Source organism: Hemitrygon akajei, chromosome 3 (genome assembly GCF_048418815.1).
Source record: "Hemitrygon akajei chromosome 3, sHemAka1.3, whole genome shotgun sequence".
NCBI lineage: Eukaryota > Metazoa > Chordata > Chondrichthyes > Myliobatiformes > Dasyatidae > Hemitrygon > Hemitrygon akajei.
In genome coordinates this window covers 118,666,505-118,687,428 of record NC_133126.1, presented here as the reverse complement: position 1 = coordinate 118,687,428, position 20,924 = coordinate 118,666,505, and the positions used below count along the sequence as shown (strand labels likewise).

Below are 20,924 nucleotides of genomic sequence, written 5' to 3'. Positions count from 1 at the left end.
TGATGGCGAATAAGCACTTAAAATAATAAGTATTAAGGGTTATGAGAGACTGGCACCAAAGAGGAGTTGAGGCCAGCATGAATCATTTGTGATCATATGAAATGGCAGTGGGGGCATTCTCAAGGGCCTAGTGGCCTACTTGTTCTTATGAATATTCTTTCACCAATTTGTCAGGCATTCCATTTCATATTGAACTTAGTGATCGTGTGAGCTAGTTCTCCTCAGCTCTGGCAAGTTCTCCCTCAAGAATATAAGAAAGAGAAGCAGGGGAGACATTCATCTGCTCGGGCCTACTGTGCCATTGTGTAAAAACTTGCCTTTTTTTTTACATCAGCACCACTCTCCTGCAATAATCCTTTGATTCTACTAAAGATCAATAAATATTCAGATATTGCCTTGAATGTTCCAAGCAACTGGGTCTCCACAGTCCTTTTAGGCAGAGAATTCCAAATATTTACACCCTCTGAGTTGAAAAGATCCTTTCAAGTCATGTTCTAAAAGGCTAAACCCTTACTGTGTCAGGAAATGTAGAGGCGGCTTGACCCAGAAGCAAAGCAGTGGAAACGATTTAGTGATGAGCAATAACTTTAATAATAGATTGCAAAATAACAAACCATGAAGAGCCACAAAACAAGAGAGGACAGATAATAAATAAAACAGGTAACAAAGTAATTCAAGATAGGAGCAACTGGTTGAGGTTAGTTGGTTCGATTAGTGAACAAGGACTGTGGGTGAGAACCAGGGTTAAATAGGCTGCAGGTGATGTTAGAAATGAGTGGCAGGTGACTCCTGTTAGCTGGGACTTGCCTGTGCAGGCTTGAGAGGACCCCTCCACCTACCCCCACCACTCCACTGCCATCCTCCAGCAAGACAACCCAAGTGGGTCCGATGGATTCAAGGTGTAACTGGACAGCACCCTAGATCTCTCCTCTGGATCATACCCTTCCCAGTCAACCAGGTACTCCACACCCCTTCCACACCGACATGACTCCATTAACCGGTGAACCACGTACAGCAGACCACCTTCCACTATCCTTGGTTCCAGAGGTGGAAGCTCAGGTAGGTTGAGTGGTCCATGGACAATGGGCTTGAGGCAGGACACATGGAAGGTAGGTGTGGTTCTGAAGGCAGCTGGAGACAGTCAGTGACTGGATTGATGTGATGGGTAACCTTGAAGGGACCAATGAACCAGATGGAGCTTGCATGTGTCAGTGCACAGGGGCTCTTCTCAGTTGGACAGCCAGGCATGGTCCCCAACATGGAGTTGTCTGGTTGGACACCAACAGCAGTTAGCCTTACGGCAATTGGCATGGTTGGCAGCTAGGATGGCCCTGGTTGCCCTTGTCCAAGCATTCCGGCAGCAGGGAACCAGGGCCCTGGCGGGAAGGACCTCCACTTCGGCTCCACCACAGGAGAACAGCGGGGGTTGAAACCATGAAGCACTTCAAAGAAGAACACACCTGTGACAGAGGAGGTGTATAGATTATGGGATAGCTTGGTCCAGAGTAGATACTTCTTCCATGTAGAAGGTGGCGAAGCAACACAGAAACTTCTCCACTTGCTTATTGCCTCTTTCTGACTGACCGTCAGTAACCAGAGGACAAACTCACTCATGCAGAGAAGGGAGTGGAAGGCTTGCCAGAAGCAAGAGATGAATAGTGAGCCCCAGTCCGACATAATGTCGGCAAGCCGTAGAGGTGAAGTACATGTTGGAGAACCAGATCTGCAGTCTCAGTAGCTGACGGAAGCTTGTGGAGGGCAATGAAGATCCGGTCGACCACTGTTATAATCACTGTGGCCCCATTGGAAGGTAACAAACTCATGATAAAATCTCAGGGAAATGTACAGCAGAAATGTGGCAAATGTTCAGGGGATATTTACATGGTGTTCTGCATAAGCACATTCCAATGAGCCAGGGAAAGGATGGTTGACTACAGGAACCATGGTGTACAAAGGCTGTTGAAAATCTAGTCAAGAAGAAAAGAAGAGTTTATGAAAGGTTCAAAAAACTAAGTAATGATAGAGATCTAGAAAATTATAAGGCTAGCAGGAAGGAGCTTAAGAATGAAATTAGGAGAGCCAGAGAAGGTGCTATGAGAAGGCCTTGGTGGACAGGATTAAGGAAAACCCCAAGGCATTCTACAAGTATGTGAAGAGTAGGAGGATAAGATGTAAGAGAATAGGACCAATCAAGTGTGACAGTGGAAAAGTGTGTATGGAACCAAAGGTACTTAATGAATACTTTGCTTCAGTACTCACTACAGAAAAGGACCTTGGCGATTGTAGGGATTTACAATGGACTGAAAAAAGCTTGAGCATGTAAACATTAAGAAAGAGGATATGCAGGAGCTCTTGGAAAGCATCAAGTTGGATAAGTCACCGAGACCAGACGAGAAGTACCCCGGGCTACTGTGGGAGGCGAGGGAGGAGATTGCTGAGCCTCTGGCGAAGATCTTTGCATCATCAATGGGGACAGGAGAGGTTCCGGAGGATTGGAGGGTTGCAGATGTTGTTCTCTTATTCAAGAAAGGGAGTAGAGATAGATGGCCTCAGACAGGGGTGATGCCCGGGAGGAGGTCAGTGATGCAGTCACGTTATTCGTGAGATGTCAGGGTGCTGGCTTCTTTTTACTGAAGGTGATGGCTAATTTGTAGGAGTTTGTTGAGGCTGAGGGTTTCCTCCATCTCCACAGATTGAGGATGTGCAGTCAGCTGAGGTTGCAGGCAGGTGGGTCCCCAGCTCAGCAGTGAACCAGATGACCAGGTGAAGATAGGGTCGTGAGTGGGGAGCAGGGGTAACCCAAGGTGGAAGGAGTGTTGGGTGAGTCGATATGGAGGAACTGGTGGACTTGCAGTGCTCTCTGACGTTCATGTGCACAGAACATTTGCACAATCTGACCATCCCAGACCCCAAGGGTTTGTCAATAGCTGTGATGTAGAAGGTGTGTGAGATTGGTTCACACAGAGTCCAGTCCAGAAAGTTGTCTCCTGCACCGGAATCCCCCAGAACCTCCTGTGTAGCTCGAGCTGTCAGAGTGCAGAGAGGAACAGAGAGAGTGAGTCAGGCTACATTGCGGCAGCCTGAAATGGTTCTTGGAATGAAACTGAGGTTTTGGCTGATAACCTGGAGGGTTGTTCCACAAGATGCTTGTCAATACGGAGGACCAGAGTGATGAGGCTTTCGAGGTCAGTGGGCTTCTGCAATGTAGACAGCTCATCTTTCAAGCACTCTGAGAGGCCATGATAGTGATGCGCCAGCAGCGCTTCTGCATCCCAGCCGCATTGTGCTGCAAGGGTCCCGAATTCCACGGTGTAATCTAGCCCACATCTTGAGCCTTGATGCAGGTGATGTAGTCGATCCACTACCTCCCTTCCACTTTCTGGATGGTCAAAAACCCATTGCACCTCGGCAGTGAAATCCTCATATTTGTTGCAAATGGTGGTTTTGTTGACCCAGTTAGTGGTGTGCCAGGTCAGAGCATGCTCAGTCAAGAGAGAGGTGAGGAAGGCAAACTTGGCTCAGTCCGTACTGAGATTGCTGGAGCTCGAGAGGTATGACCCACTGGGACAGGAAGTTGCAGTATCGGGTTAGGGATCCATTGAAGCGTTCAGACACTGAAATCTGGAGCTCAGAGGGAGGGGATTGACTAGTACGTGATTGTTGTATCCAGGCAGTGAGTTGAGGAGAGTAGCGAGCAGATGTTTAATGGTTTCCTGCTGATCTGGATCGTGTGGCATGACAATGGGCACCTTCCTTTAGGTGAGCATACTCTGCTGGGTCAATTCATCCTGGTTCACTCATCCTGTCAGGCAATGCAGAAGAGGCTTGATCCAAAAGTAGAGCAGCAGAAATAATTTAGCAGTGAGCAATAACTTTAATAATAGACTGCAGAGTAACAAGCCACAAGGATCTACAAAACATGAAATTACAGATTCTGAATACAGCATGCAACAAGGTAACTGAAGGCTAGGAGCAACTGTTTGAGGCCAGCTGAGTGGATGAGAACTGGGGTTAAATAGGCTGCAGATGATGAGTTAGAAATGGGTGGCAGGTGACTCCTATTAGCTGGGTGGAGTCTGGGAGGTGCCTGCCTGTGCAGGTCTGACACATGGGCCCTTGACTCCATTGCAAAGAGAGACAGCACCACCAATCGTACCCTGTCAAGTCCCTTCAGAATTTTGTGCATTTCTTCTCTCCTCATGCTAAATTCAAAACAGTGCTGGCCCAGTCTATTGAATCTGTTCTCACAACAAAATCCCCAGGAATAATCCATTATCCTTGACATGAGTACAGCTTAATATGATTCTTTTTTCTTATTTCTCTTGATTTTTTTTGCTTTGGGTCAATTTTAATACAACTGCTGGAAAGCTTTTCACCTCTGGGAAGTTAGGCCCTAATGCTTGTGTCTTATTTCTTTAAGAAATCTCAAGGGTCATTGGTTTTGGATTACAATGTTCTTCCTGACTTGACAGGCATCCTTTTGTACCTTGGTAGTTAAAAGCAGCAGTGGCAGATATGTCTCCTTTTGCTGCAGTATATTGCAAAGTCAGCAAGATAATGCTCCCAGGCAGGGCAAGATTTTGTGAACATGTGGAACTCTAGAAAGTAAAATGACACTGTTACTTTGAGATCTCCTCAAGGAGATGGATCAGGAAGTGAAGCTCCTGTCATGGAATTAGAAGTTATTGAAGGGGCGTGTAGATTTGCTTACCCAATAATAGAGAAGATCAGTGTGCAAGAAAGCTAGAATTTGCCTCTCGCGATGAACCACTCTTGATCCAAGAGTTCTTGGATATTATCATTTTGGAAGAGAAATTCTCTGTAGTGTATAACATATGGGTTCTCAAACAAACATTGTGAAGAGGACTTATAAAGCTGTTATCTCTTTATGAGTCCATAACAGCATAAGGCATAGGAGCAGAATTAGGCCATTCAGCACATCAAGTCTGCTTCGCCATTCCATCATGGCTAATCCCAGATACCACTCAACTCCATACACATGCCTTCTCGTTATATCCTTTGATTCCCCGAACAATCAGGAAACTATCAACTTCAGCTTTAAATACACCCACGAACTTGGCCTCCACCACAGTCTGTGGCAGAGCATTCCACAGATTCACTACTCTCTGGCTAAAAAAATTCCTCCTTACCTCTGTTCTAAAATGTCACCCCTCAATTTTGAGGCTGTACCCTCTAGTTCTGGATACCACCACCATAGGAGACATCCTCTCCACATCTACCTTATCTAGTCCTTTCAATATTCGGTAGGTTTCAATGAGATCCCCCTCTCCCCCAAAGCTGCCAAGGGCTCTTCATAAGTTAACCCCTTCAGTCTGAAATTATGCCATAGACATTGATTCTCAGTCCTTCTCAGTGTTGTACACAGGGTAGGAACATAGAGGTCCTGGAGTTTTACAAGCACAAAATTGGGTCCTTCAGCCTACCAAGTCTGCAACCATCAAGCACCCATTTCTGCTGATTCTACATTAATCCTGTTTTTTATTCTCCCCACATTTGCTGCAGCTTCCCCCAGATTCTACTCTTCATCTCCATACCAAGTACAACTTACAGTGGCCAATTAAACTCCCAACCCATACGCCTTTGGATATCGGAGGAAATCAGAGTGTCCAATACTTACCCCAATACTTTCATTGAACTCAGCACTCTAATTAGCATTTAGTTCACCGGGGCTTCGGATATCCACCCCATTCAGAACACAAGCATAATTTGTGGGTAATCTCTGACCTCACACCAACTCTTAATCCCTACGGTGTCCATTATAAAGTACCTAATTCACTTTCCCTGACACTAGTTTAAACATGCATACCACTTGATCGATTCTTAACCGCAATTACACAGCATTCAGCAAAACCCGGACAGGCACCCCACAAATGTAGCCCCTCACCATGCTCGTATGCAAATTGGCTCGTTAGCTAACTCTGCTAACAGCCATAGGATGACTCAGTGAGAAGGCCACCTTTCATAAACAATATACATTTAGGGTCGCAACACACACAAAATGCTGGTGGAACGCAGCAGGCCAGGCAGCATCTATAAGAAGAAGCACTGCTGACGTTTTGGGCCAAGACCCTTTGTCAGGACTTCGTTAGTCAACAGTGCTTCTTCCTATAGATGCTGCCTGGCCTGCTGCGTTCCACCAGCATTTTGTGTGTGTTGCTTGAATTTCCAGCATCTGCAGATTTCCTCGTGTTTACATTTAGGGTCGGTATGATTTGGGGTTCAACCAAACAGGGATGTTTTGATGTTCTGATTAATGAAACCTCGATTTGAGTGAATGATGTGTAAATACTACCCAAACACAATTATCAGTCAGCAAGAAATAACAGATCGTACACTGCATAAAATTATATAAAAAGTGTATTTACTAATCATCTTTATCAAACAGTTATTAAGCGAAAGAAAAAAAGAAAAGAGCCCATTACGGTAAAACCAGTCTAAATGTGCACATGGCATTTTCCAAAAGCTGAGTATGATCGTTACTCAAGGCGCTGAATTCTCATCACCAGTCATCGGTAGAGTTTCCCATCTTGGACTTCTTCATCTCATGAAGCAATCACTCTTCCCGTCAGATCAAATCCTACAGGCACCTCTCCCGATCTCCTCTTTTCCACAATTCCTGTAAAAACACCACAAAATCTGCTAGTGTCCATCACAAAACTGTCTCCATCCGGCACTCTCTAGAACCTTTTTCCAATTCCACCATCCTGATTGCCTGACACAACATTCCTAAGATGAACATCATAGCTCCTTATCTTTATCTGAAACCAAAACATTCCACCAGCAGGACCCACTGTTTTTTACAGAAAGCTACTAAATGAAATACTCCACAGCATTAGCAATAGAAATCTTAGCCAGAGCATTACGTACATAAAAACTTTGCCTCCACAGCTGCTTGTGACAATGAATTCCACTGATTTACCACTTTCTGGCAAATAAATTTCTCCCCACCTACTTTCTAAAAGGACTCCCCTCTATTCTGAAGCCGCGTCCTCTAGTCTTAAACTCTCCCACCATAGGAAACATCCTCTCCACATCCATTCTATGAAGGCCTTTTACCATTTGATAGGTTTCAATTAAGTCCCCCTCATTCTTCTGAATTCTATTGAATACAGGCCCAGAGCCATCAATCGCTCTTCCTGTGTCAAGCCATTTGATCCTGAATTAAGTTCATTGCAAGTTGTCTGTGCTGTGTAGGTGAGTGGTAGAATTTAGGGGGCGTTGCTCAGCATGTAGGAAGAATAAAATGGGATCAGTGCAGGAACAATGTAAATGAATGGTTAATAGGTCGAAGGACCTGATTCCATGTTGTATCTCTTTATGGAACCCACAAACCTCTTCACCACAAGGTGATGATCCTCGAAAAAGGATCCTGAGGAATCCTGCAAGTGATGCCAACTGGAGTTTAGCCATCTGGCGCTTAGCACCTGATAAGGTCACCCATGGCGGTAAAATGGGGGGTGGGGGGGGGTGTCCCACACAATGAGCAATCCAACCAATACCTCACCTGTAAAGCTGGCGGAAGATGATAAAGATGGAGGAAGGCTGAAACAGTGAAGCACCCCTAGTCATCTTGCGCTCCATTTCACTGGACCCTGACCCCAATCTGTCAAGGACAGGTGTAGTGGCTGCCTGTGCATTAGCCTCCCCACGTTCAACGAAGTCAAACACAGACATTCCCCATTAAGGGAAACCATCCTAATATTCTGGATTAAGTCTAATGGTGATCAGCAGGTGGCAAAGGGGCAAGACTGTGTGGATCCTGGACTGGCCTGTACAGCCCCCTGAAGACCCTCCAATATACAACCCTTGACTCATACGCCACTCAAATGATCTCCTTATTACTTCACAAAAATTAGGACCTTTGCACTCTTGCCCATATTTACATCTACACTTGAAAAGCCTACATGGGCAATGAAACACTTTAAAATGATCCCACTGCCATGAAATGTCCTGCATAATTTCACAGAATTTCCTCCTTTCATCATGGAAGAATTTCTCCCACCTTTTCTCTTTACATTCATCACTGACACGAGGTTCAAAGGAGGAATATACTTTATGTATATATATCTTGGATATCCAAACTGCCTACCTGTCAAGGTTTGAAATTCTTCAAGCATTTTTTTAAATCACTGGCATCTTTGGGTCAAATTCCTGCGTGCAGCATTAGAGAAGTCATTAAGTTGTTTATTTTAAAATGGACCAATGGCTGTTATGATAGCACTGACAAGAATTTGACACAAATGTGTCAGTTTTTGAAAACGCTGCACAAAGAATTTCAGCCCCACCTTTTTATAGTTCTGTACTCTGCAATGAACCTGATCTAACTCCTGAACTCAAAAGCAGAAAGCTGTTCAGCTCCGAGACTGTTCAGTCCCACATCTCTACTGGGGCCGTACCCAGTTTCTATTTAACTTAAATCTACCACTTTCACCTTTTGCATTTTCAGTTGATGCTGCCTTTTCTCCTACAGGGACAGTGTTCCCAGATTTTCGAACTGTCTGGGCAGTGCAGTGGTGCAGGGCTACTGCCTCACAGCTCCCGTAACCCCGTTTCGATCCTGACCTCGGATTGCTGTCTGTGTGGAGTTCATGGGTTCTCCTTGCCTCTGTGTGCTAGGTTAATTTTGTGCTGTAAATTGCCCTTAGTACGTATGTGGGTGGTAGAATTTAGGGCATTGCTGGGAATATGAAGAATATAAAATGGGTCAGGGTAGGATTAGTGTAAATTGGTGATTGATGCTCAGTTTGGACACAGATGGCTGAAGGCCCTGTTTCTGTACTAGCTCTCTCTGTAAGTCTATAACTTCCTGACATCATTCCCTCAATATCGTAGGTTCGACCTTCAGGCAACATCTGGATCCCCACCAGGACAAACAGTCTTGCTAGCTGATATCCTATAATTAGATTACTATCGAAAGAAGCACCAGCTCAAGCTCTCTGTTGGTTTTCCCTTTCGATGAGCTGCTAGTTACATATCAACGCCATTGAGCCGAAAGAAGCATCAGACAGCCTGCTGGAGGAACTCAGAGCTCAAGCAGCATCTGTGGGAGAAAAGGAATCATCGAGGTCTCGGGTCCAAATCCTGCATCAAGACAGGGAGGTGGCCAGTATAAAAATGAGAAGGGGAGTGATGAGACGGGAATGCGAGGTGGTCGGTACACCGAGGAGAGGTCAGAAATTGATTGGCAGGCTGGGCCAGTTAAGGAACAGAGGGGGAAGTGGGAATGGGATGGGGAGACAGTGGAAGATGGATGATGGATGGAGGCTGACAAAGAGAGAAAATGAAATTAACTGATAGGTTTTCCTGACAAACATCCAGCTATTACCTGCAATCTAACAAAAATCAAAACACAAAGCAATTTGTGTTTGGGTTTGTTCCCCCAGCTCTCCAGCTCCGTTGCCAGTTACCCACCTGATTGATTTCCCGTATCTAACAAGAAGCCCGTTCAGCTTTCCCTATACGGATTACTGTACTGCAGTCTCCTTTCAGAAGGTCTGCATTTCTGACTCCATTGATATCTCGATGTCAGTCTCCCCTGCGGCGGAAAAAGTCACATCTGCCTGGAATGCTTGTAACTGCTAAGCTACAAAAGGCGGCTTCAGTCAAGTCAGTATTTAGTCCATTCCATCATCAGTCAAGGAATCTTAATCTCCTCGGCTCAAATATTAAGTCTCAGAGATGAAAGGATTATATATTTATAAAACCAATATGTGCTTTCTTAAGGTGATACTGAAATGTGCAGGCTGAATTCTTTGTTTTTACAGTACTCTGTCAGGGTGACACATGGCTTTGCTTATTCAGTATCTTGTTAAGCTCAGAGATTCCTTAACAGCACTTGTCAGTGAGATTCTCTATCACAGGAACCTCAACCTGGGGGGAGTCAAACCAGTATTAATTCTTCCAAAGATAATGTCTGCCCACACATTTCATAATGCCTGGGTGTGTTATACAACTAACTCAGGTACCGGGGAGCTGTTGGGAGAAGCTTTTGAACTACTGTATCTTTTTCAGGAGGAATCCTTGACCTTGGCTACTTGAGGGTACACTGCCCAATAATGTCTGGTGATGATACTCCTAATGGTACTGAAGCAGTTGTTTTGATCAAGGGAAGGTGATGGAAGGAACTCAGCCAGGCATTCTCATTGCGTTTTGGTGGATGTGAGACAAAACAGGATAGAGGGCTTCGGAAGGCACATACAATGCCAGCTCTCACTGTGGGCTTGTATTCATGGATGAGGGAGGCTGGTGCCAGTTGAAACTTGGTTCTTGTGTGGAATGAGAACCTCAGGAGGGAGGAGCAAAGAACCTGGAAGATAAAGTTGCAACAGTTGGATCAAGCAATCTTTGTAGAGATCCAGGATAGATGTGAAACACCTCAGTTTCCTTGGCTGCGGAAGTCTAAGGAAGTCAACCTTCAGCCCCGCCAAACCTGTGAGACTGAGGTGCTCTCCCACTCTAAACCCCGGTTTGTGTGGATGCTGTGTCATTCGCTACCCTGTTACAAATTAATGCCATGAAAAAACAGACAGTACACTGCATACAATTAAAGGAATCATATTTATGAATCTTAACTAAAGGGTTAGTAAAGAATAACAAAAAGAAAAGGGCCCATTTTAATTAAAAAGTCAAATGTGCACAAGTTGAAGTTCATCTTAAACTTCCCTGTCACTCACACTCTGGGCCCTCAGTCAACGTGAAAGCCCACATCACCTTCTGAACGTCGCTCGCAATCCATCTTGAACAAACGGGTCTCCCACTGGATTATATCCTACGACCGGTTCTCCCCGGCGACTTCTCTCTTCATCTTCTCGCAAACAAAAGCTCCAAGCCCAACCTTAGTGTCCCTCAGCAGAGAAACCTCCCCTTAATCCGACCGTCCTAACTGGATGGCACTCATTTCTCCTCTCTCTTATCTTCAACAGTAACCCACACATAAGCTGAAAACAAGCAGCTCTCACAGAACAGCACAAAATGAAATACGCACAGCATAACAGTAAAGGACATGAACCAGGGCATTACACATGTTTATGCCACTTCAGTTTGCTCTAATCCCCATCATACTTCAAAGATTTACCCCAAACCCAGAAAGAGTGTGGATTATAGTGTAAAATGTATATACTGTAAATTGAACAGGAAACCAGTTAGGATTATGTTGATTTCTACCCTTGTCTGTTGATCTGTTAATTCACTTGCATCTTAGTGAACTCATTATTATCTGGCTTCTGTTCTACCAAATCATGACAGAGGGAACCACAAATTTGAAACCTTGGTTTTGTTCCTCTGGCTCATGGGGTGGGGGGTGGTCTCCTTTCTGTAGACAAGAACATTTATAGGTCATAAGGCTCACAGTAAAGAGTCAACTGCTGGTGGCTGTAAAGAAATGGTAGATCTGATGGAAGTTGATCTTCACAAGGCAAGGTTGTAACAAAAATCAGCAGCACTCCGTGAATTACTTCTTTGGAATTGAACAAGACATTGCTTCATGGAAAAAAAAAGACTCATTGGTTTTCTAAACTGCGACTTGAGTTTTGATGAATTAAGTTCATGGATCAGGCCTGTGCTTGTCCTAGGTTGCCTACACGGAGTTAACACAATGTCTGGAATCCAGTGCAACATGAACCTCTTGAGTAACTGCTGCTGCTTTTGATCGTTGTAATTGTCCACACAGGCATATTCATGACTATCCTTGCCCCATAGACACCTAATAAAGAAGAAAAATCCCACGAGCTAAAATCAAATGATCTTATCACTTTTAATGAGCCTGGTGCTACACAACAAGTGCCAGTTCTGTCAATACAATTCAGTATATGTTGCTGATCTCTGCATATTTTATATGGAGGGTTCCCAAAAGGCCTCAGCATGTGGAAATGCTGAAAATTCAAAGCACTTCGCCTCAGTTCCCTAATACGCAAATGCAAATAGAAATTGCCGGAAGCACTCAGCAGGTCATGCAGCATCGATGGAAACAGAAACAGTTACCACTCGCACCTCCATTTACATTGGAGGCACAACAGTTGAACTGCAAAGTAGTGTCAAACTCCTGGAAGTGCATATCACACACATCCTCCACAGTCAGGAAAGCTCACCAACGTCTCTACTTTGTAGGGGGCTGAAGCGCTCTGGACCTTGCACATTCATGCTCACGTAATTTTACAGATGCACAGTATTTACAAATTTACAGATCACTTCTGGATCACTGCTTGGTACGGAAGCTGCACTATGACATACGGGAAGGCTCTACAGCAGGTAGTCAAAACTGCTCAACACATCATTGGCACCATCCTACATGCCATCAAGAACAGAAAGATGCTGGAAAAGGGCCAGGAACATCATGAAGGATTCCATACACCCTGCTTGTAGACTACTCACTCCCATACAGTTGTTATAAGCCGGGGGTGGTAATGAGGACAAGCTCCCACTACCTATTAAATGCTCCCAATGGTGTGCGTCTCAAATAGCCTCTGATAACCAAGGCCAGCAGTTGGCCTTCACGTGTGGCTTAGCTACTAAGCTCAGTGGAACCGTTTCTACTGATAGGAGAAGGGGCAAAGGCGGGTTACTGGCACCTTAAATCCAGTTGCCAGGGCAGATGGGCCTCGTCAGGCGTGGTTTGCAGCTCATCCAGGAGAAGGAAAGCTCTGTCTCAAATCTCCTCTGCCTTGCGGCTGTACCCATTCATTGGGAAGGCTTCGGAGGGGAAAATCCAGAGCTGGAGTCCCTAAGGCAGTCCTACATTGAGTTCAATGCTGACTGGCAACTCCTGCGACACTGCTGATACCAAACTGTACCAGTCTCAGCCGTTCCTTTGGGTTCATCAGATGAGTGGAGAGGAGGAGCTTGCTTACATGCTCTCCATATCGTACTGCCCAGGCTTGCGTATCTCGACAGCTCAGATACAACATTCGTGGCTGACCCTAACCAACAAAGGCTTCACTCACTTACTATCCGGGAGGAGATTACATAGTATCCACGCCTGGAGAACCAAACTCAAAAACAGGTAACTTTCCCAAGTAGTAAGGCTGATCAACACCTCCACCACTAACTCCTTCACTACTTTATTATTTTCCATCAGTCACCTTATGTGCAGCCTAGTGTCACTCTATGGGCATACAATCAATCTGCATGTAAATTATCTTATGTATTTATACTTACTGTGTGTACTTTGTTATTATTATTATTTTTTTAACTTTTGTGTTTTTTTGTGCTGCATCGGATCGAGAGTAACAATTACTTTGTGCTCCTTAATCCCCATGTACAGGAAATAGCATTAATCAAACTCGAATCTTGAATCTTTGGTCAGAGCTGGGGAAGAGGGAATACAGAGAAAGTGGGAGAGTAATGTGGAGAGCAAAGGGGAAGGGTGTGGGGGTCCACATAAGTTTGAGGGGTAGTGGCATGCAGGGCAATGGGATATGACTAACTGGCCAGACTGTAGTAGGAGGAAGAGTAAAATTAAGCCAAAATCATTGATGGATGACCCATAGAAATGGGCAGTAATATATATAATAATAATATATCAGAAATGATATAGACAGAAAGAAAGACTGAGTTACCTGAAGTTGGAAACTTTGAGACCAAAAGGCTGCAACATGCCCAGATGGAAGATGATGTGTTGTTCCTCAAGCTTGTTGTAACAGTGCAGGAAGCCACAAGCGGAGAGGACAGAGTGGTATGGTGATTTAAATATGCAAACAATAGGAAGCTCAGGGTCTATGCAAAATGAATACCAAGGAATCACCCAATCTGCGTTTGTAGAGGAGGTGACCTTGGGAACAGTAGATTGGAAGAAGTGCAAGTGAAGCAATAGTTTCTTCACCAGGAAGAATTGTTTGGGCTTCAGTTTGGTGGGAAGTGAAAAGGCCTTGCACCTCCCTGCGGATGCAGGGGAAAGCACCATAAGATGAAAGTGCGTAGTGGGATATGAATAGCGAACAATGGATTTGTGGAAAATGTGATTCCTTGAAATGCTGGAAGGGGACTGGAGGAGAACGTGTGTCTGATAGAATCTTGTCAGAACAGGTAGAATTTCCTGCAATCCACTGAATGTAGAGTCTGGTAGGATGAAAGATGAGGTCATAGAACAGTACAGCACAGAAGAAGGCTCTTCAGCCCATGATGGATGTACAAACACAGTGCCAAATTAAACAAAGTCTCTTCGGCCTGCAGATGCATATCTCTCCATTCCCTGCATATTCACATGTCTACCTAAAAGCCTCTATCTGTCGTATCTGCTTCCATGCCAGCCTGTTCTGGGCAGCCACCACTCTCTGTGTAAAAACAAACTACCACTGAGCGGATGAATTTAGCTTCCCAAACTGCACTATGTACAGTGAGACAGGGGACCAGGGGAAATCCACCTCTGCTCTGTCCAGGAGGAGGAGGTGTGAGAGAAGGGATGTACAAACTAGACGAGACACGGCCACGGATTTGGTTAACTATGACAGAGCGGACGTCATGGTTCAGGGAAAAGGAAGACATTATTGAAGTGCAGGGAAGTCGAAAAAAAAACTGCAGATGCTGGAAATGTTAAATAAAAACATAAAATGCTGTAAGTACTTAACAGGCCAGGCAGTATCTTAGAAGGAGATACAGAGCCAACATGTGAGGTCAAAGGCCCTTTGTCAGGTGAGTTTATAACCTGAAATGTTAACTCTGCTTCTCCTCCTACAGATGTGGTCTGATCACAAAAGCCTTTCCCCATACAAGGCAAGCTTCCTATCAACTCCTGTGAAGGTAGACACAGCCTTGGAAGTGTAGTTCATATCAAATCCTGACTGACGTTAATCAGCCTGCAAGTCTTCCCTGTTTCAAACTCTAAGAGTATGGACAGATAGAAAAACAACCTCTCAAATTACAGCTTACCAGAATTGGCTGTTCCCACATTCACCGAAGGAATGAAAGACATAGTTTAGTTGACCCTCCCTGAATGTTTTGGCATAGGACAGGTACCACATGGTGTGTGTTTGTGTGTGCACACATTTACATTATGTGACCTGGGAAGCTAAACTCAATAGCTTCAGCTGCACACACATGAGACAATAAGGAACCCTCAGTGCTGTGCTTATCTAGAACTCATTGCTTATTGTGCAGGGCCCCATTCCCAGTGACTTGTCCAATGGCCAGTGCTCCTCACAGGAGACAGCTTACCATAATAGGGTCTGGGCTTTGCCTGTATTGGAACCGGTGGGAGAGCCCTCACTCCGCCAGCCAGCACTCACTGTGGTGATAAATATTTCTTGTTCCAGATTGAGCGGGACAGACTGAGGTCTGAAGAAGATGTCTTGCGGCTGTCAGTGGAGAAAGGACAGTTGGATCAGTCACTCAGTGGTGCAGAAATGGATCTCGCAGAAACGCAAAGGCAGATTCAGCAGCTGCAGGTCAGGGCGAGTCACAACCAGCTGGCAGATTTTAATGAGCTGTGGGAAACATTGATGCATGCTCTTATTAGCTGCTGGCACCAGTCCTCACTCATTTAGGGTGACTGGCCATCATGTTGAGATGGTATAAGGAGAGGCAGTAGCAACAGAACAGCAATCAGACCAACCTTTCCACTCTGGCCACCTTGCCCCATTCCTCTCTCTCTCTGTCACTACATATTCCTCAGTCCCTCTGTCACTAGACAATCGTCCCTCCATTACTGGACGTTCCTGATCCGCTATCACTGGGATTTCCTCCTACTTCCCTCTATCACTGAACCTCCCTCTCTCCCCTGTCCATTTCAACCCTCTGACATTAGTACTCAGCCCTGCTCATCTGAACTGGTAGATGGAAAGACAGTAGCCTGATCTGCACATCTTGGGTTGCACTCAGTAGCTCAGCTAGGAGAGCTGCTGCCTCACAGGTCCACTGATCTGAGTTAAACCCAGATGTCTGGTGGTGTCCGTGTGGAATATGGGAGTGGCCAGTTACCTCACCAATCCTCATGTCTTGAGGGCGTGGAACAAACCCTGTCATCTGGAGGGAACGCATGTTGACGCAGGGTGAGCAAAGACCAGTAGTATGGCAGAATATACAGGGGTTGACAAGAATAGGGGGCCTGCCGGATTCGTGTAAATGGGCATATGGTGATTAATATGGTCACATTCGGCTGAACAACTTGTTTCAGTGATGTCTGACTCTATCCTACTTTGGGTTATCTAAATGATGCTATTTTAAAGGGCCTCTCGCTGGAGAGAGAGAGCCTGTCCAGGATACCGAAGTGCTGGGTTATGGACTGTAGTTTTGAAGGACTCTGGATCAAGGGGGCTTTTGCCATTGCTTTCATGGTGGGAGGTGCTTCTGCTGGTGCAAATGGGGGGAGGGGTGGGTTGACATTTTTGCTGCTGCTTAGCAAAGGGAGGGGCTTCGATATTCTATCATTCATTCTATGGGGTCACTTGTTTTGTGGATGTCTGTGAAGAGTATGAATTTCAGGCTGTATACTGTATACATTCTCTGATATTAAATCCTAAATCCTAAAATCGTACATTACAATTCAGATTGCTCTCTGTCCTCCATATGGGTTAGCTGTGTTTGGAGGGCTCCTTTATACAAGGCTCTTCTTTTTCCCTTATTAGGGAGAGAGAGCGCCTGTGGTATGTCGAATACCGGGTGAACGAGTAGTCTTTGGGGTACTGCAAGTCTGTGTCTTTATTGATGCTTTGCTGCACACTTGAGTGCTCAGTGAAGGGTGTGAATGCTTTTTTGCTGGTAGGGGGGGTCGTCACTTTGCTGCTGCTTATACATGGGGGGACTGTGGTGTTCTAACATTTAACTGCCATTCATTCTTTGGGGCACTCCTCTATTCTCTGTTTTCATAGATGTTTGCAAAGAAAAAGAACTTCAGGATGTATATTGTATATATTTCTCTGACATTAAATGTACCGATAGAAACCTAGTGATCATCGCAGAAGTCGGTTAATCTCTTTATTGCACTTCTGTTTTCCATACAGTTGTTGGCTTGAAAGTCAGCCTCAGTCATTTGAGATGTCACAAACTATGTAGCATCTCCTTCAATGTTTGCATTTCTAGGGGAACTATGTTCTGATAGTTTTCTCCCATGTGTATTTATACCAGTAAGGGTGTCATAGGCCAAAATTTCCTGCCAAGTAATGAGGTAAGAATTCAACATTGGGGATCTATGTGCTACAGATTAAGTTGCGTTCTCTGATAGAAATAAGCTACCAGAAGCAGGATACTGCGTATTAATTGCAACACAGAGGTGCACTGGAAGTTTAAAGGCACCACATACACAGACTGCTTCCAAACTGAACTTCCTACAAAAAGTCAGATCAAGGAAAAGTGCCCTCTTAATAAAGTGACAAGTTTTAATTGCTGTTAATCAATCCATCCAGCATTGAAAATAAACCATTTTAAATTAATCAAAGAAAATGCAGGTACTGAAAATCGGAAATAAAAACAGAAAACTGATGTAAACACTCAGTAGGTCAGGCAGCATCTGCAGAAAGAGAAACAATTAATGTTTCAGGTAAGGGATATTTCATCAGAATTGAAAAGGAGAAAAAAAAACAAGTTATTTTTCTGGAGCTGAAAAGGGGGGAAGTTGGGGGAATGGTATATCTCTGATAGAGTGAGTCCAAATAAGTAAATGTAGCAGTAAGTGAAGCAGTTAGGATCGGATTATGTTTCTTAGTGTGGGTAATGTTTTGCCAATAGCAAGACTGTGGGACATGCTCAGTGGGCCAGACAAAACAAATAGAAAGAGAAAAGCTGAGCCTAGGTGATAGCAGGCAGAAGTAGCGAGTTCTGATACAAGCAGACAGAGAAGTAAAATGTGTCTGGTGGTTGAACATCGGTCGAGCTGGAAGAAATAACCACATATCTATACACCTGGGGAAATCTGCAGCAGCCAATTAACCTCTTTGGGACATGTGGAGGAAGCTGGAGATTGGAGAGAAACGTATAATCACCAGGAGAACATGCAACTCCACATAGACATCACCTGAGGTCAGTCACTGGAGGTGTGAGGCAGTGGCTCTGTAGTTGTGCTAGCATGCTTCCCAATTATCTGCTACACAGTAGTTCTGGAATCCTGACCACTTAGTTTGATGATGTTGTATGTGATTCTGTTTCAGATGTGTTATTTAAAGGCATATTGCTCTCAGGAAATCTGATGGATTCTGGTGGCAGTCAGGAACTGTTCAGTCTTCATGAATGACCCCTTAAATGTCATTGGACCTTAGAGGGATATCAGATTCTTTACTGTGAGAAGTAGGAAGCCTGGTAAATGTGGTGCAGGTTTGCCACAGAAGAAAACAGCAGTTGAGCAGCCTCAATGTCTGGACAATAGGAGGCTCATTCTTTTGTAATCTGGAGAATATTTCTCCCAACCTTGAATCTGTCCTCTTCATTTTTTCTTCAGTAAATCACAAGAATGTAGGAGGAGAGAAGGCCACCTAGACTTTCAGTATGATGCTGGCTGATCTGTACCAGACCCCATGTCCACCCACAGCCTCTGCCCGGCCTGAGGGGGGGTCAAAGGGCAAGCTTCTGTGCTCTCTGACTCTATGTCTCTAAGATAGGACCATGATGGAATGGGTAGACATCATAGATGAGTTATGAGGACCCCATGGCAAATAGATTACAGAATTCTATCTGGTCATGGCATGTCGAAAATAATTGTCACCCATGAGGACCTGGAGTTGGGAGTAATCACTGCACATTGATGACCTTAAAACATTACCATCTTCAACATTTTAATGTGCCATCCACACACCTTCAGGGCACACTTCAGAGGAGGAAGTTGCTCACCCTGAATGTCCACTGTCACAATATTTGACTGACCTATATCCGCTCAGATACACTCTCCTGGGTCCAGTAACTTTTCACCTGCTTGTATGAATACACAAGAGAGTAGGGATGGATAAGAGAGATGGATAGGATAGTGTTGATTGAGCTCTGTGCAGCTGGGTACAGATGTTGCATCTCAAATGCTGTCAACCAACAAGAGTGTTCTGGAGCAGCAGTGAAGAATGTGTGAGGTTCTGGCAGATATCCCAGCAGCAACGCGCAGAGAGATTAGCGAAGTCTGTCTTGGATGGGAACTGGTATGAAGTTGCAAGCCTTTGCAATGATGGTTTTGTCAATGGAGAAGGTGACCATTTGCAAGAACGACCAGATGCAAAAGTTACACAAGTGCACACAGCACTCAGAATATGAATGCATGCTGAATACAATGTATTGTGCTCCAGCCTATCATTCATTGGCTAACTCACCAACTTAATTGTGAAAAAATTGTATGACAGTCATAATAGCAAGAGAGGTTATCAAAGTGGGTGTACCCATTAGAGATATTTACCAGGAGTGCTGCCCTTGGCATTGTCTATTATCCTTCCGATCAGTCCATCAATTTCTTTGACCACCTACCGTCGTGCAAGAGGTTCTGTAGCATTAGGACAAGGATCCTTATGTTAGGATGGGAAGCAGAATCTTCCCCCAGACCATAAGACTCCCTGCCACACGTATAAACCTCATCATATGACCTCATCATGTGTGATGCGTTATACTGTTTATTTTTTAACTTGTATATGCACCTTACTATTTGTTAATTTATCTGTGGTAATATTACCCTAGGTGTTAAGTGCATGAGTTACAGTGTGTGTACTGTGTTGTGCACCATGGGTGGACAACGAAGGAACGTTCTTTCGTTTGGTGGTATACATGTGCACAGTTGAATGACAATAAACTGAACTTCAACTTGAACTTGATTGATCAAAACATGTCCTTGTCCCACCCATTGTCCCTTCAGCATTTAATCTTAGTTGCCCCTTTAGTCACATGTCCAATGGAACCCCTGTGCAGTTCCACAAGGAGCCATCTGTCTTAGCATCTACAGGAGCTGCAAAGTGCAGAAGATTTCAGCTGTCAAAGTAGCTAACTTCCCTCCTCAGCTGAAGCCACAGACTGCAACGTGTAGGAACGGGTAAAGGAATGATAAGCAGTTGCACAAGAATTTGCATTTGTTGTTTCAACAGTTAGTCTATGAAGTTGCAATTTGTTGGACTGGCATTAAATTTGATTATTGATCCCATTTTTTGGTCTTGCACAACTGTGATTCACCATGTTAAATTAGTTACATTACAACGGTGGCTTTGTTGGTTCAAAGGTCCAATTTAATGTCAGGGAAGTGTATACAATATACATCCTGAAATGCTTTTTCTTCACAAACATCCACAAAAACAGAGAAGTGCCCCAAAGAATTAAAGACAGTCAAACGTGAGAACCCCAAAGTCCCTCCTAACTCCCCCCTCCCGTGCGTAAGCGGCAGCGAGCGACAATCCCCCCTCCCCACACTGGCAAAAAAAGCAAGCATCAGCACCACCACCGAGCACTCAAGCGTGGGCAAAGCAATAGCAAAGACACAGACTTGCAGTTACCCCAAAGACTTTGTGTTTCACCCGGCATTTGACATACCACAGGTTCTCTGCCTCCCTAATAAAGGAGAGGGAGGTGTCTTCATTTTCCCAGTGAGCAGGGAGACATAACATCTACTCACTAGTTTACCATGTTAAAAGTCTGTTACATTGCTTGTTTTTTGAGCTCTGTGCCTGAAGACCACAGCAGTAGGTTTTCTGACTCCCCGATGACACACGGGTCTCCTGCTGTAACACCAACCCTTGATCCGCCCGTCTCCAGAGCCTCAAGATCTTAGGCTTCCAAATACGAGCCGAACTCTCACTGTTATCACTGAATAAAAAGACTGGGCTCCAGTTACCCTGCAGAACTTAAAGCACTGTAAACAAGCTTGGACATCAGTGTGGAAAATACGGGGTGCGGCACTGTCCGACGTTCTGTCTTTTACTTGAGATCTTAAAATCTTAAACAGGCTCTTTTTCTTCAGTAGATGCAAGAGATTCAGAAAAGAACAGGGATTATTGCTACTATTCTACCCAATGTTTCCTCTG

At 44.7% G+C, this 20,924-nt stretch overlaps 1 protein-coding gene across 1 annotated transcript in view; it reads left to right on the top strand.

Annotated features, from left to right (window-relative positions):
- LOC140725332 (uncharacterized) overlaps nucleotides 1–20,924 on the top strand; it is a 348,409-nt gene that overhangs the window by 318,346 nt on the left and 9,139 nt on the right. Inside the window, exon 34 of the mRNA XM_073040660.1 lies at nucleotides 15,267–15,398. Within this exon, the coding sequence (XP_072896761.1) occupies nucleotides 15,267–15,398 (132 nt within the window). The remainder of the gene's footprint in view (nucleotides 1–15,266; nucleotides 15,399–20,924) is intronic.